Genomic DNA, 15155 nt, shown 5'->3' with positions numbered 1-15155 from the left:
CCACATTTTACAATGGACTCAATGGGAGGCAATCAATCCAAATCCTATTTCTCCTTCTCTCTCTCTCTCTCTCTGTGTGTGTGCAGTGTGTGCGGTGTGTGTGGTGTGTGTGGTGAATAACCTAAATTCTGCTTCATCCAGTCCGACTAAGATGTAGTTGGCATCTATAAGACCACCTGACGTGCACAGCTGTAAGTGTGTGTGTTTGTGCGTGTGTTTTGACTCCCTGTTGTTTTCTTATGGCTGTTTGCACTACAGATGCACACTTGCAAGTTCACAGCACAGAGTGCACTTGGGTACTGACTAGCAGTGTGTTTTTTTTCGAGTCTTATGTTTTTGAACGTGGTGGTGTTCCAGCAATGAGAACCAGTGTTCTTCCAGGCATGTTAATGGATCTCGTTCCAGACACACTTTTTCTTGCCTGCCCTTCTGTCTGTATGCTTACGCCTGAACATAGATCTCAATTAGCAGCTGAATCCTCTTTAAAAAGACAAACAAGGGAAACTTCAAAATGCCAGAACAACATGTTAACTAAACTAAAACGCTACAAGTGCTGTGATAAGTGATAAGTGCTACAACTGGCTCTAGCTAACTTTCTAAGATTTGTTACAAGGTCTTTTTGTATGATACATGCATTCTACATACATAATAGCATTTTCTTTGTCTTTCATTAAGACTATCTGAGGGGAATCAGAGCCTCAAGTAAAATGTGCCTGCCTTAATGGATATTTGCTAAAAAGGGAGCCAGACTGCATGGAGCTCTTGGGTGCCTGGCGTTTTCTTATCCCCAAATGTATGGGCAATTGAAATCAAACAAAACATGGCATTTTGTGTGTACTGTGACAATACAAGTAGAAAGGCTTGAAATGAGGTAGAAATTAAAATGTTGACACTTAATTGTATGATGTGATGTTTGAATCTGTAGCTCAAGTGAAAAGCTGAAGAGATTACTCCTTGCAGTCCTGTTAAGTCCTGTTAAGCCACCCTCTCGTCAAACTCACTTACTTGAAACATAATACAAACAGTATTTGCTCTTCTGTAAGGGTTTGCTACTCACATAGGGAACCCCAAAGAGCCCAAACTCTAGCATGCCAGGGATGGCCCATTTTATGTCGTTCCAGTTGGCAGCATTGTCCCCCAGCCAGTGACCCGAATATTTTCCGACACCTGGGAAGGAGGAGCGGGTCAACATCAGGGTACGGTTCCGTCCAAACACACGCTGCAGAGCCCTGAGAGAGAGAGAGAGAGAGAGAGAGAGATTAGGTGGGAACAAAGCCAGAACTAGTTGTACTTTTCCTTCCCTGTTGCACATTATATATATATATATATATATATATATATATATATATATATATACTTATTTTGTTTGATGAGGAAATCGAACCCGCATTGATTTCCATGACAATACGAAAACCCTGATGATGTTGACGAAATGTGTCTCCTGCCAATAGTACATTTTAATTAGTGGACAGAGGGAGGTAAATAAGGAGGGAGTCGGAAAGAAGACAAAAAGATTAACTAGCTTTAAAACCAAAGGAGTGAATCAGCAAATCGACTTCAGTGGGCTTGTATTTCGTATGGTCTCCAGTGCAGTATGTGCCCATGTGTGTGACCATGTGTATGTAAGGTGTACAGTGTTTCCTCTAGAATTGTTTTCAGCAGCGGCGGGGGGATGGGGGTGTTGAACGTCAAAAAGTAACGTTACCTGAAAACAGTGTGTAGTTTCGTGTAGGAACGTCACGCTCATTTTACACACAGTTTAACAACAAAAAAAAAATGCTGAGTGAACATTACTAGCTACGTTTTTCATGTTGGTTTTGAGCGGTATGCACCCCCACAAACCTGGAAAACGGTTTTAAAACAGTAACGTTAATACAGCGTGTCGGAGGAATACAGCGTCTCCTACAGGGGGGAGTCAAAGGCAGAGGGACCGTCACTGCAGCGTTTGCTAATGTTAGCTTCTTGTCTCATCTGGGGTCTGATAAACAGTAAATTCATCAAATTCAGTGTCCACAATGCTATTTTCCAATAAACTGTAGCTGTCATATTTCACGGGACCCGGGTGAGTGCGGATTTCATGACGCGGCTTTCGTCACTGTTTGTCACTTTGCCTAAAATTGAGTGACAAGTAGTACTCGGCTACTCTCCCTGTTGTTTATTTGGTTGCCATGACTTCGCAAGTGATGACGTCCTGTCACTGTTCCAGTTGCTCACCCTAAAGGGGAGAGAGAGCGGATGACAGTTCGCTTGAGTTCAGTAGAGCACACGGCTCTGCAGTGTCGTGTAATTACGACTTTATGACTTTTCATAAACAGCTGAAGGAGCGGCGGTGCACGGTGTACATAACGGAAACCCTGTTGTGCGTCTACCCTATTTCTGATACCATGGCGGCCTGCCACCCTAATATCAACATAGGGGAAACACTGGTGTATCACTTTGTGTATTCTGTGTGTCTTTATGCAGCTGTATATACAGTATATGTGTATACTGTGTGGTTGTGTGTAATACTGTACAGGGTACTTTTTTTTAATCTTTTCTACTTTTTTTACTTTTAACCTCAACATCTATGATATACTATATCTCTGCATCAAGGGGTGTGCGCATTGTATTTGTTTTAGGGCTGTCAATCGATTAAAAAATGTAATCTAATTAATTACATACTCTGTGATTAATTAATCGAAATTAATCGCATACATAATTAACTGTGCCTGAACCGATACTTTTTAAGAAAGTAAAAAAAGAAAAGAAAAAAAGGGTACTAAACAACAGTCGGTGACATTAAAGAACGGCTTGTTTATTGCTAAGGCCATATGGTCAAAATGAAATGATTTAATAATAATGTATAACAATAACTAACTTATTTCACTAGTAAATTGCTGTTGAACGATAAAAACAACCACCAGATGGGAAAAGGACATTTACAATAACTTCAAATGCACCACGAGGCTGTAGTTTACCAGTTTGATTGAACGCACCGTCTGTGTTGTTTTTCCGACGGCAGCTGCAGATTGTTACATACCGGTGTTGAATCCTCTACAGTAAAACACAGTCAAACTTTACACCGTTTAGCGTTAGCTCTCAGCATTTTAACCATGTTTATTCCAGGTACTAGCTAGCGGTAGGCTAACGTTAGCTGCTGTTGAGTATAGTGTTAACTAGCGTCATGTGCAGCGGTGTTTGTGTTGCCTGTTTCAGAGCATCAGAGAGAAGCACAGACATATCAGTGGCACCAGATTTCGGTAGCCAGAGTTGGCAGGAAGAAGATTTTTACAAGTAAATGTTCCAGTTAATGATCCAGGCAGCACATTCTCGTCTCCCTCCTCCATTTTACTGTCGAATGGTGGCTAGAACGGCTCCGGGTCAAACGTCAATATGGAATGGATTAATCTGCGTTATTTTTTTTAACGCGTTATTTTTTCTCAGATTAATTCATCGAAATTAACGCGTTATTTTGACAGCCCTAATTTGTTTAGTTTTATGGGGTGTTATTTTCCATCAGCTGAAAACCCATTAGTGCAGGTGTGTGCTCCTTTCTAATTGATGCAATTTCCCATACCATCACCATTAGTGCATATCAAAATTCCGGCAACTGACGCCAACTTTAGCCTTGTGTGAAATGACTAGCTGGGGGTTTGGAGACTACAGAACTTCCTGTACTAAGATAAATGTGACTGCATCCCATCCCTACCTCTGTGACATTGGAATGGTTTGTCTTTTGTGCAGCACTTGCTCATGTGCCAGGCTGACTATCTTGACTGTACTATTTTGATAGTCTTTGGAATGATGAATCCGATGTTCTCTTGTGAACCTCCTCTGCTACTCTCTTTTCAAATTGCTCTGTGCTTGTTTGCAATTTTGTGATGGAAACAGAGTTTAGCTACATTTCAGACCCACCTCACTTATCACAATATCATCATTTGTGTGCTACCCAAGCACAGTTGCAGAGGCAAGGCATACCTTGTGTAACTTAACAAGCTTTACATCCATTGCCATTACTTGATTATAGGATACTGTATACAAAAACTGGAGTGCCACTTGTCCTGCATGCACATGACATTATGCATAGATATTATGATCTGGATGTATAACTGCAGCTATATTGCACTCCAGCTAGCGTGTGCACTCAAATAGCAGATGTCCATGTTGTGCCCTAAATCGATTATAACACTACCAACTTATGAGTACCATGCCGATATATCTTTACATAAACCATACATCAACTTTCACCTGCCTAATGCTTCATCAATTTCTATATCTCAATGCTTATATTCTGTAATCACATTGATGCCTCTCGTGTAAGTAATGGGCCCTTAAACTGTTTCAGCGCCAGACCCAGATGAGAAATTCATTCACTCACCCAGGGAGCCGGGCTCATTAAAACATATTTCTCCACTTATCACATGGGATCCAACTTCCAAATGGTCTACAAGAGTCACAGGCTTTGATTTAGCAGAGGGCATACATCACTGTGCTGCACTGAACTGACAGAATTCTCTGTTGCACTTTTTTTCTTTTCCGTGTCGGCTCCATAGTTCTGTAGCCTCTTATTCTACCACACTTGATTTTTAAAGATGTTGTGTGTCGCCCCTGTTTTGCCATTACAGTTCTGGAGAGAGGGCAGCAAGTTGGCCTCCGCACAAGCTGGCCAAACTCCTTCTATTATTGTGAATGCACTCACTTTTCAGTAGCCAGCACCATAGAGTAGCCATACAGACTGTGGACATCATAGTGGTTCCCCCAGGCCTGCTTGGCATCCATACACAGAGTTTTACTGAACATCACCTCATCCAGGATCTCTGGGGGGAGAGAAAAGATGATGAGAAAAAAAATGGAGGTAAAGAGATGGGGGTATTGTGACAGGAGGTATCAAATTAATACAATATATAACATTTAGTGATAAAAGGAAAGGAGGAAGAAGGGGACCAAAGAAACAAGAGTCATTGATATGTATATACTGCAATAGGAAGTGGGAACAATAAGGAAATGAAAGATAGACATAGCAATGGAGGAAGAGGATGACTAAGGGGGAGTGCAATAAAACGGTGGCATCAGGGGAGCATGCCTTTTCCAGTTATGATCATCCTGTCTGGGACACAGTCGGAAAAAAAGACATGGCAGAAGACTCATTTTCAAAATTCCTCACCGGGGACCCACTATTTTAGATGAGTTTTCCTCTGGACCTGAACTTACTTTATGAGCTATTGTGGTGGACTTATCAACTTGTGCACAGCATTTGGGCCCACAGCTACAAGCCCATGACATCCTCTATTTCTTTGGTATGTACTGTAGATTTATGACATGCAAGGGCAAACTTGTAACCAATGCTGCGGTGACAAAGTTTTGATACTCGTACCATGTCTCTAAAAGATGGAGGGTAAAACTGTACAAGGACGGCAAGTATTTAATATGATTGTGGCGAACAACATATAAAAAAAGTGTCTTACTTGGAGTGTAGGGAGGGTAGTTGAGGTTGTTATCAGCACAGCCCTTAGTTGATCCTTTCTTGAAATTAGACACCTCATTCATATCCTGCAAGTGCATTTTAATTTATTCATAAATTCTTTACAACATGCCATAACAGTGATGTGGATCCAGAATTCTTCTATGCTGAAAAAAAAGAGTTATCCATAAATTGTGTGTGTGTTGTAGCAAACAGCCCAAGTAATGAGTGAGCCAAATCCAAATTTTCACATGAGAAACCATTAACAGAATAATATGAATTCCAGCCTGTTTTTGTGACCGTCTGTGTTGCTCTTTATTGGCCTCCAATGTTTAACCCACAGAGAAGTGCCACCAAAAATTACAAAAATGTTAGCTCACTACCCTTGTGTGTGTGTGTAATTGGCTGCAGAATAATGTCGGTTTCAGGGTTTTCGGTGGCTAACAGCTTATCAGTGAATACACACCTTCATTTTATGTATTTAAAAATTGACTTACAATCCAGAGGGCATCGTGTTTGATCTCCCTGGAGAATTGCTCATACTCATCAATCCACCAGTCGATGCAGCTTTGGCTGGTGTAGTCTGGAAATACAGTCTCTCCTGGCCATACCTGAGGCGAAGAGAATGTGAGAAATACGTTAACAAGAACTTTTTAATATTTCTGGAGTAAAACTCTGAAAACATTAGTTTGGCATCACTACTGTATGTGAGATTCCCTGCTGACAGTATTAACTTCAGGTTTTGTTTTGACAGAATTTTTTTATACTTTTTATTTCAGTTTGAAAAGCATCCGCAGCATGTCTTTAATTAGGCGAGAAGTGAGCACAATACCGTACATGTCAACAACATGATGGGGCATGATCAGTTAAGACAGTGTAGGCATAGAGAACTCCACTGAAGCAAAAGCTAGGCCCATGGAAATGTCAGAGAAACAGCTTAGAGATCTGGAAGTGACAAAGAAAAGAGAACAGAAGAGGGATGAAGTACGGGAGGGGGCGGGATTGATGTGTGAGAGAGAGAGAGAGAGAGAGAGAGATGAAAAAGGGGATAGAGAGACAGACGAGTTGAGGAAGAGAACAGAGGAGAGGAGAAATCGATAATGTAATAGAAATCTCTAGACGTGACTGTGTGTTAGAAGTCGTCCTTAATGACATGCATTGAGAAAAATGATTAATCCACAGAGAAAGGCGGAGATTTCGTGTGTGTGCACATTTCTGTGTGTGAACCCTTCAGTGAAGCACAGTAGATTTTAAATCTAAAGGTTGCCTTACGAACGCTATTTTTTTACCTTTTACTTCCTCTGCCAATAACTTTACAACCCAGTTTGTAGCAAAGACATGAATCATGCTCATGTACACACACACACACACACACACACACACACACACACACACACACACACACACACACACACACACACACACACACACAGATTTACAGGCAGATGTTTTTGGCAGGTGGTCAGAACTCCAAGGTCGGAGCTTATTGATAGTCCCTCACATTTCACATCTTTCCTTTTTTCAAGTCATTTCTTTCTTCTTTTAACATAAGATTTTGTCTTTCTGGCATCTCCAGCTGTTTGCTAATACTGACAGCCCAGTAAACACTTTCAACAAATCTGCTGGCATTTGTAGCTGCATATCTCACTCTGTTTATGTCTATTTGTCTGTTTTTATATTTTTCGTCTGTCAGTCTGCCCATCTGTCATTTAGGGCTGTAACAATAACCACATCAACGCAATACCGGCAATACCTTCGTCATCGCACTTTTTATTTATATGTTTTATATTTAATTTTTCTACTGAAAGTTACAGGAGTGCATATGTCGTGTGATATGACTTACATTTGTGTAACTAACAGAATAATCATTGTTTAGTTACCATCATTGACTGTCTTCTATCCTTTGTTCAAGAGATTATGGATGTGACAAATTATTATGAACTATTTCTAGGCTTGAGTACTACATATCTACAGGTAACGTTTAATTGAATATGTAATACATAGTAGGGAAGGAAAGGACTCAGCCAGACATTTCATCGTTCTCAGCTGAGATGGACGGAGTAGCGCTGCAGTGTTTTACCATTGCACTTTACACTGTATAAATTAGCCTAGCAGCTAGCGAAGTTACTTTCTGCTTATAGCTTAATCCCGAAAAAACACCACAGTTGAAGTTTAGCCTGCATGCACGTTTTTGTAGCCTAACATTGTTAAACGAAGCAGCTTATATTACTATAGAGAGCATCAACCTAGCGGACTGCAGTCACCCTCTCTCTCTGCTCAGCTGCTAGCCTCTGCCCTGCCCTTGGCAAACCTTTTTTTTTTTCACTTTATTGACAATAGAGCTTTCTAAACTGTCTGTGAAATCGATCAAAGGAGAGGGGAGAGAGCAGCATGACCATAAATGACAGCAAAACGCAGTAAAGACTCTCACATTGAGCTGAAATGGAAACACTGTGCTGCAACACATGTCATAAGCTTTAAGTCAGTACTCTTGTCGGGGGGTAACACCCTTCACTTTACTGGCAGTATAAACAACAGATGAAGCCACCGTGTCTTGAGAAGCTTGTTTTATTGTTCACATTTAACTCACTTTACATTGTCATTCCTATCCCTTTTTTCCTCTCGCTTTTCCTCACAGCCGCACTTGTATGCTACTCTCAGTACTCACTGTAATCACATACATTAAGGCCACAGTGTATCTGGATACTTTACGAAATAAACCAAATTTCTAAATAAAACACCCAGGTTTAGGGTGTCTTGACTTCTCAGCTGTGTCTACAGCGAGACACGCGATCAGGCACATGGAGAGAGAGAGAGAGAGAGAGAGAGAGAGAGAGAGAGAGAGAGAGAGAGAGAGAGACACACACACACACACACACACACACACACACACACACACACACACACACACACACACACACACACACTCACTGGGAGAGAGAGCTGTTTTGTAGAATGGAAAGGAGAAGGATTGCTATGTGACCGGTGTGGAGAACTGCGCGACTGGTATTAACAGCCACGCCGTCCATACCATCACAGCCCTACTGTCATTACCTGTATCTTTTCTTCTAGCTGTCTCTATCTGTCCCTCTGCCTGCCTCTGCTCCAACGTGTCTTCCAGGGTTGTGTAGGCTATTGTTTTTTTGTTTTTTTTCAGTGGTAAAACGTTTTTCAGTCTTGTTTGTCCCTTTTTGTCTTTTTGTCTCTTGTCTCTCATTGTGGCAGACTTCCTGTGCACCTCCCTGTCACTCCACCACTCAGAAAGAGAGCCAGTTTGTCTCCCTGTACATTCCTCTGTAATCTGTTATTTGTGACTGTCTGTCTTCCTATACCTGCCTCTTTCTCTTCCCATGTTTCTGTCTGTCATTCCTACATTTAAACCCACATAGACTCCCTTCTCTCCATGCTGCTTTGTTTACTGTCATTCATTTTTGCCTTCTGGACTCTGAGCTAAAAAGTTCAACTGTATGAGTGAGGTCCTGCTATGAATTTACCCACACACTGAAACATATGGGCCATCAGGAAAATATTTAATAATTATCTTTGCAACCAGTTAGCTGTTGGTATATCAGTTTTGATATCAGTTTAGTGCCTTTAGAGAAGTGGGTGTTTGTATTGGCTAATTGACAGGGATAGACTAACACGTCACATGAGGGAGGTGTGTTGGTTGATCTGATTTAGCCAAAGCGGCAGGTGTGAAGATTCAGATTAAGATTGTGTCCTGAGGGAGACAGCCACGGAGGCAGGGCGCTGCAAGCTGACGGCTGCAACCCACACGTTTTTACGCGGCGAACACTATTGAATCAAAGATGCTGAAAGACTATTCTTGTTTTCCCATAACACTAAATACATCTTTTAAAACCTGAACTACAACAACGAGGAAAAGCGGGGCTGGCCCGGCAAGGACGGCAACGGAACACGCGGGGCAGCGGACACGGAGCGAGGGCGTGGTTATCGAAGCAAGCAGCCATCTTCAGAAGCGAAACCATGCAGTGTCTGGCAGTTTAACACAGCACACCCCCTCTAGAAGTAAGAAAAGCCATACACTCATCCAGGCAAGTTTAGTCTCATTCTCACCTTGAATGCAACACGTAGGTAAAACGAGACGGGGGGATTAATGTTACGAGCTAAGTTAGCCTTTAAGAGCTGTCTGTCTTTGGTATACGAGCCCAGGTTAGCTTAGCTTTGTAACACTGTCCTAAAAGCTAATAACTACCAGCATGTCTCTGTATCTCCTTTATCACTGACACAGCTACTGCAGAGGTCGTTTTGCAAAGACCTCACTGTTTTCATAACCAGGACACATATATTCATATGGAAATGAACTAGAATCACTTATAATCCTATACATGCATGCACAGACATGAAGCACAAACAACCAAGAATAGCTTACATTACACAGATACACAGAGACTCACGTTTTTCCCTCTCTGTCTTTCACACACACACACACACACACACACACACACACACACACACACACACACACACACACACACACACACACACACACACACCCCTAATCTGTGATGCGTTGATGCAGAACATTTTAAGATTAAACACTAATGTGGAATCAATGCATATGTTTGACCTGTTATAAACAGCATGAAAAAGCGATTAGCCGAGGGACTGCGCCTAATCGTGTGCGTAATCAAAAGCAACACTATAAAAGCATGGGAGCAGCAGACTTTAACCCCCCCCACCCACCTCTCTCTGCAGGAGAAAGCTTTTTATACCGGAGGCTTGAACTTCCATTGGGGAATATTATGGTTTGTTGGAGAATATGGAGTCACATATACACACAGCAAATGCTCATATGTATGCTCATGTTGCATATATTGTATAATTCAAAGGCTCAAATACTCCTCAGCAAAACAGACATGCAGGAAAAATCTCGCCAACTTTATTACTAGGGCTTCACCATATCGTTTTTTTAATCACTGTGATATCAACTTGCGCAACAAACGCATTGCAAAAGACACTAAGGGGTTTTGTGAGTTAGTAGAAAGAGAGTATCAGTCGAAGACTGCACTTAAAAATGTAGCTATCATTCATTTTGTTTTATTGATGCCTTTTGTGTTAAGTTCAATGAAAGAATGTTAAACATAATTTCCTCTCAACTTTTTAATTTAACAAGCAATTTTCTTGTATTTAAGAAGTATACTGAAAGCAGCAGAAAGGCAGAACTGAGTGCACTTTAGTATCGGTTTATTTATTGCAAGTAATATTATCACTTTATTCAAAAACGTTATCACGTATTTTCCTCATATCATGCAGCTCTAATTGTTACTCAATTTATGTTAATTATTTGATGGCTGTCCTTGTATTGCATAGGTTATTGGAATTGATATTAATGCCATGTTCCTGGAAATAATTTTTTCACTGATGAGTATTCATTTCAGAAAAGCTAGACTAGAAGTGGAACAGAAAGTACCTCTCAAACGTATGCATGGCTCGTATCTTTTGCTGTTTGGTTTATACCTTTGCTTTACAGTATATGAATGTATGACCATTTATAATAAGTAACAACCCTCCTACACCTGTGTTTGACTCCTGCTTCGCAACATTAAGCTTGGCCCTTGTAGGACTTCCTCACAAGCTGATGACCTGAATATCACTGTGACGAGCCATTTACTCCAGATGCAGACATTGCACATATGTGAAATGGAAGCTTGGTGTAAAACAGACATTACCATCTGGAGCAGGGAAGTCTTTGATTGAAAGAAAAGAAGTATCTAATCAAGGGGCCACTACATTTCATCTGTATGCATTATCCAGTTCTCTCCTGCACCCAAATGCAGCTCACCTCTCCTAACAGAGGAGTTTTCCCATCTGATTCAGTGACCCAGGCGTTCTTCTCAGTCCCACGGTCATAGGAGCCATATGGGGCATCCCCTACCCTCTTACTGGTAGCTATTGCAGGGTCCTGGGGGCAATGAAATACACTCGTGAGACTATGAAAAAACATCAATGCTATTTCAAATTCTTAACTGTTTTAATGAAGAACATTCATTTGGTACATTTGAAAGGCTGACTATATCATAAATGTTTCGAAATTGCTGTTTTCACTGGTTGGCTGGAGTCAATGATTTGAGATTGTGTTTGCTTTTGTATAGACAGCAAGCTCCTGTAGTTAAATATCTGTCGAGCTTTATACAACTGGAGTACATCAACTTGACATCACAACAGCCAACATTTGGCCAGTAATACAATATTAATGATACAATACTACCAAACAATAGACAACACTGAAATGCAAGTTAAAATTTTGTTTTGTCGTTGTTTAATGGTTATATTTTCTGTTCATTATGAAATACACAAATTGCTTCACTCACAATAAGGTACTTCTTACCAGGATGAGGATGTATTTCTGTCCTTTCTCATGAAGGTAGTCGGCAAACTGAGGAAGCTCGCTGAAACTGACTTTGTTATAAGTGAAATCTTTCTTATCCTCCATGTAGTCAATGTCAGTGTACTGAATGTCCTGCAGAAAAAGAAGAAAATGTATAGTGTATGGTCACCTTATGTACATACAATAGGCTAACTATTATTAATTAATTAAATTACAAATTCTTTACAAAAAAGTATTTACTTCAAATAGGTTAGATGCCATTCAGCTAAAATGCTGGCATGGCTTTCATGTATTAAAATAATATTTTCATCTTGCATTGATGTAATGACTTGAAAATGACTCTTAATGCCTCCACTTCCATGCATAACTTGATAGGGCTGGACAATATGTTTTTTATCGGCATCACAGTATCAACTGTATATATCAACAATATCAACTATGCAACATGGAGATTTTTTCGTGTTAGTTGAAAGAAAATATCAGTAGAAACCTCACTTTATAACGTAACTGTCATTCTTTTTTTAGTGATGCCTTTTTATATTCAAATCAATGTTCAATTTGTTCAATAAAAGAATGTTGGAAATTATTTCCTTTCATTTGTTTTAAATTCAACAAGCAGTTTATTGTATTTTAGCTAATAATAATAATACTGAAGGCAGCAGAAATGCAGAACTGACTACACTTTAATATCTGTTTATTTATCGCAAGTAAAATTGTTATTGGGATATTCCACAATGTAATCGCATATTTACCTTATATCGTATACAGCCCTATAACTTGAACAGATCCACTCAAAATTCAGTATCTTTAACATGACTTGAATGCATCCTCCTAACACGTTATATTTCCATCTAATGTGAGCCTCACTGTAAGAAAAAAAAAAACATTTTAACTGCTTTCTTGTCTGACCTGCCTTTGCTGGATTTTTGGAGACCTAATGTGAGTGCCAACAACTTGCATGATGTGCTGCTAAACCTTGGGAGGACAATGGGAATGTTAGCACAATCTTTTTTTGTGTGTGTGACATTATGCTTGCTCTCTGACTGTCTGTTGTCTGCCAAAATCTACTTCATATCGATAGAGCAGATGGTTTGGAAGGCTCTGCCAGATCCTTCCTCTAATGGTAATCAGCTCCAGACATATTAGGGAGAATGTGATAATGCCCTCTGTGGTCTATCTAATGGTTATCAAATATGTCTCTGAGTACAGCAGGAGAGGAAGCAGCTGCATCCTAATGTCTTTTAAAATGAACGAGAGATTGGAGATTACCAGAGTGAAATATTGAGATAGGTTAGAAATGTGTTTGCATTTGTTCCTTAAATAAGACCGAGTTCAAACCACGTCTTTGGTTAGTGCAGTCTTTGCTGAGTTGTGATACAGTTGATGTGTTTTATTAGAACATATGAAGATTAGGCGTTTACCTTAGTAATTAAGGATGGCAAAGTACCTCAAACATCAGTGCTCTGTGTGGAAGGGACTTCTTACAGTTAGTATTCGCAAGCCCAGACGAAGATAAGCAGTAAGGCTCATTCCCAAGAAAATGTCAACCAGAACTGGTATTTATGAAGTGTCTCAGAAGGGAAGAGGTGTTGGAGTAGTTTTAACATTCAGCTCAGGATGAATGAGATAATGAAAGGAACTCGGTTGATTGATCTTTGATCAGCGCTAACATTCAGTGATGCTTGAAAAATAGTTGTCCTGGGATTGAACCTATAGAGCCCAGCAGACTCTCCATTATTTGACAGAAAGCTGGATTACCCCATCTAAGCTAAAGGCCATCCCTATCAGTCTGTCTGTTGAACTCCTGCTTCAACCTTCATATCACGTTTCCACAGATAGTGTAGTGGTTAAGGCTCTTACCTCTGGAACCACACAGTAGTGCATGAGGTTCAAATTTAACAAGGTGTGTGCGAGGTGAAGTATTGATTTTTGATCCCCCTCCCCCACATAAAAAAGCTATACAGCTGTAAAGAAATTCCCCACTTCATGGACTATGCCTTGTCACAACATGACTTCAGACAGTTGGTATTTAAAATGCATATTTAGTTTCCATAAAAGGAGAATCCTGCAACCTCTTTTAACGTACAGTGTCTCTCAACGTCAAATTGAAAGATCTGCTTCCGTTTTGTCCCTGATTTGCGTTCCTTGCTTTGCCAGGAAAATCAATGTAATGTTTTCATTTTCCAGACTGCTGTTGATTGGCAATGATCTCAAGCTTCTAATACTTTCAGTGGATTTTGTTGCGTAGTTCTCAGTTAAAGATTGCTTATTTCTCTTCTGTAAGCCTTCCCTTACACCTAGTCTGATATGATTTTATTGTGCATTTATATTGTGATAATAAACACTGTGCAAACACAATGTGATTTTATATGTTTGGGATTTACAACATAGAGCAGAGATATAGATTGTGAAAGTGGCAAACTGAGAAATGTTGAGGACATTCATGCACCTGGAATCCATGATATCATGACATTTTTTTTTAATTTTTAAAAATTGAAATACGTTATTTCACAATTTCCTCGCAAAAATATGAACACAAAATTAGACTGCGTTGGCAGCAATTTTAGATACGATAGGAATTTTAGATAGGCATACTGCATATAAACAGCCTTAAATAAAGGAAGCAGACAGGATCTTACATATGGGAGGGCAACGGCGCGGTTCCTCTCCACTGTTTGCTGGACCTCACTCAGGTTTCCATAGCCCCACCGAGAAATTTGGAAACCCAGGGACCAGTAGGGAGGAATGACAGGCCTGCCAATGAGCTGGACAACATAATTGGACATATTGTTAATACAATTACTTTGCCAAGGCAACATACACACTACTTTTGCACAACATACTTAGCCAAAAAACATGCCCATATATATATTTTTTTAAATATTCTTTTTAGACATTTTTGCCTTTATTTAGTATAGCTAAAGATTTTTGAAAGGGTGGGGGGGAGGACGATATGCAGCAAAGGGCAGTGGGTCGGTGTTGAACCTGGCCACTGCGGTAAGTATTGGGCCTTTGTATACGGGGCACACACTCAACCAGGTGAGCTACCAGGCCGACCCTGTAGTCTTGTATACAGTATATGCCTTTTAAAAAAAGAAATACAAGTAATATTTGTTTGCCTCACCACAAGGAACTCCTGCACTACTTGTTCTGGCGTGTCTCCAAAGAGAATGTAGAAGTCAAGGACGCCTCCGATCGTCCTGTAGGTCACAGCAGGAGCGGGCTGCAAAGTCACCTCTGAAAAAAAACGGATGGAAATGCTGCAAACTGAATCCTAATACCTTCCTTAACTATAAATTATAACCCTCTAAAATGCCCTCTCAAACTATTGTTAACCAGAAATACCTTTATTGTTGTGTGGAC

At 40.3% G+C, this 15155-nt stretch overlaps 1 protein-coding gene across 2 annotated transcripts in view; it reads right to left on the bottom strand.

The window, feature by feature from the left end:
* si (sucrase-isomaltase (alpha-glucosidase)) overlaps positions 1-15155 on the bottom strand; it is an 83014-nt gene that overhangs the window by 57038 nt on the left and 10821 nt on the right. For both annotated transcript variants that reach the window (XM_031293323.1, XM_036001437.1), the window contains exons 10-17: positions 14917-15029; positions 14432-14557; positions 11793-11924; positions 11247-11366; positions 5938-6051; positions 5445-5529; positions 4679-4796; positions 1058-1229 (exon numbers count right to left, since the gene is read on the bottom strand). In XM_031293323.1, the coding sequence (XP_031149183.1) occupies positions 1058-1229; positions 4679-4796; positions 5445-5529; positions 5938-6051; positions 11247-11366; positions 11793-11924; positions 14432-14557; positions 14917-15029 (980 nt within the window). The remainder of the gene's footprint in view (positions 1-1057; positions 1230-4678; positions 4797-5444; positions 5530-5937; positions 6052-11246; positions 11367-11792; positions 11925-14431; positions 14558-14916; positions 15030-15155) is intronic.

This window comes from Sander lucioperca, chromosome 5 (genome assembly GCF_008315115.2).
Source record: "Sander lucioperca isolate FBNREF2018 chromosome 5, SLUC_FBN_1.2, whole genome shotgun sequence".
Lineage (NCBI taxonomy): Eukaryota > Metazoa > Chordata > Actinopteri > Perciformes > Percidae > Sander > Sander lucioperca.
Note: the sequence above shows the minus strand (reverse complement) of the source record. Positions and strands in the feature narration are given on the sequence as shown.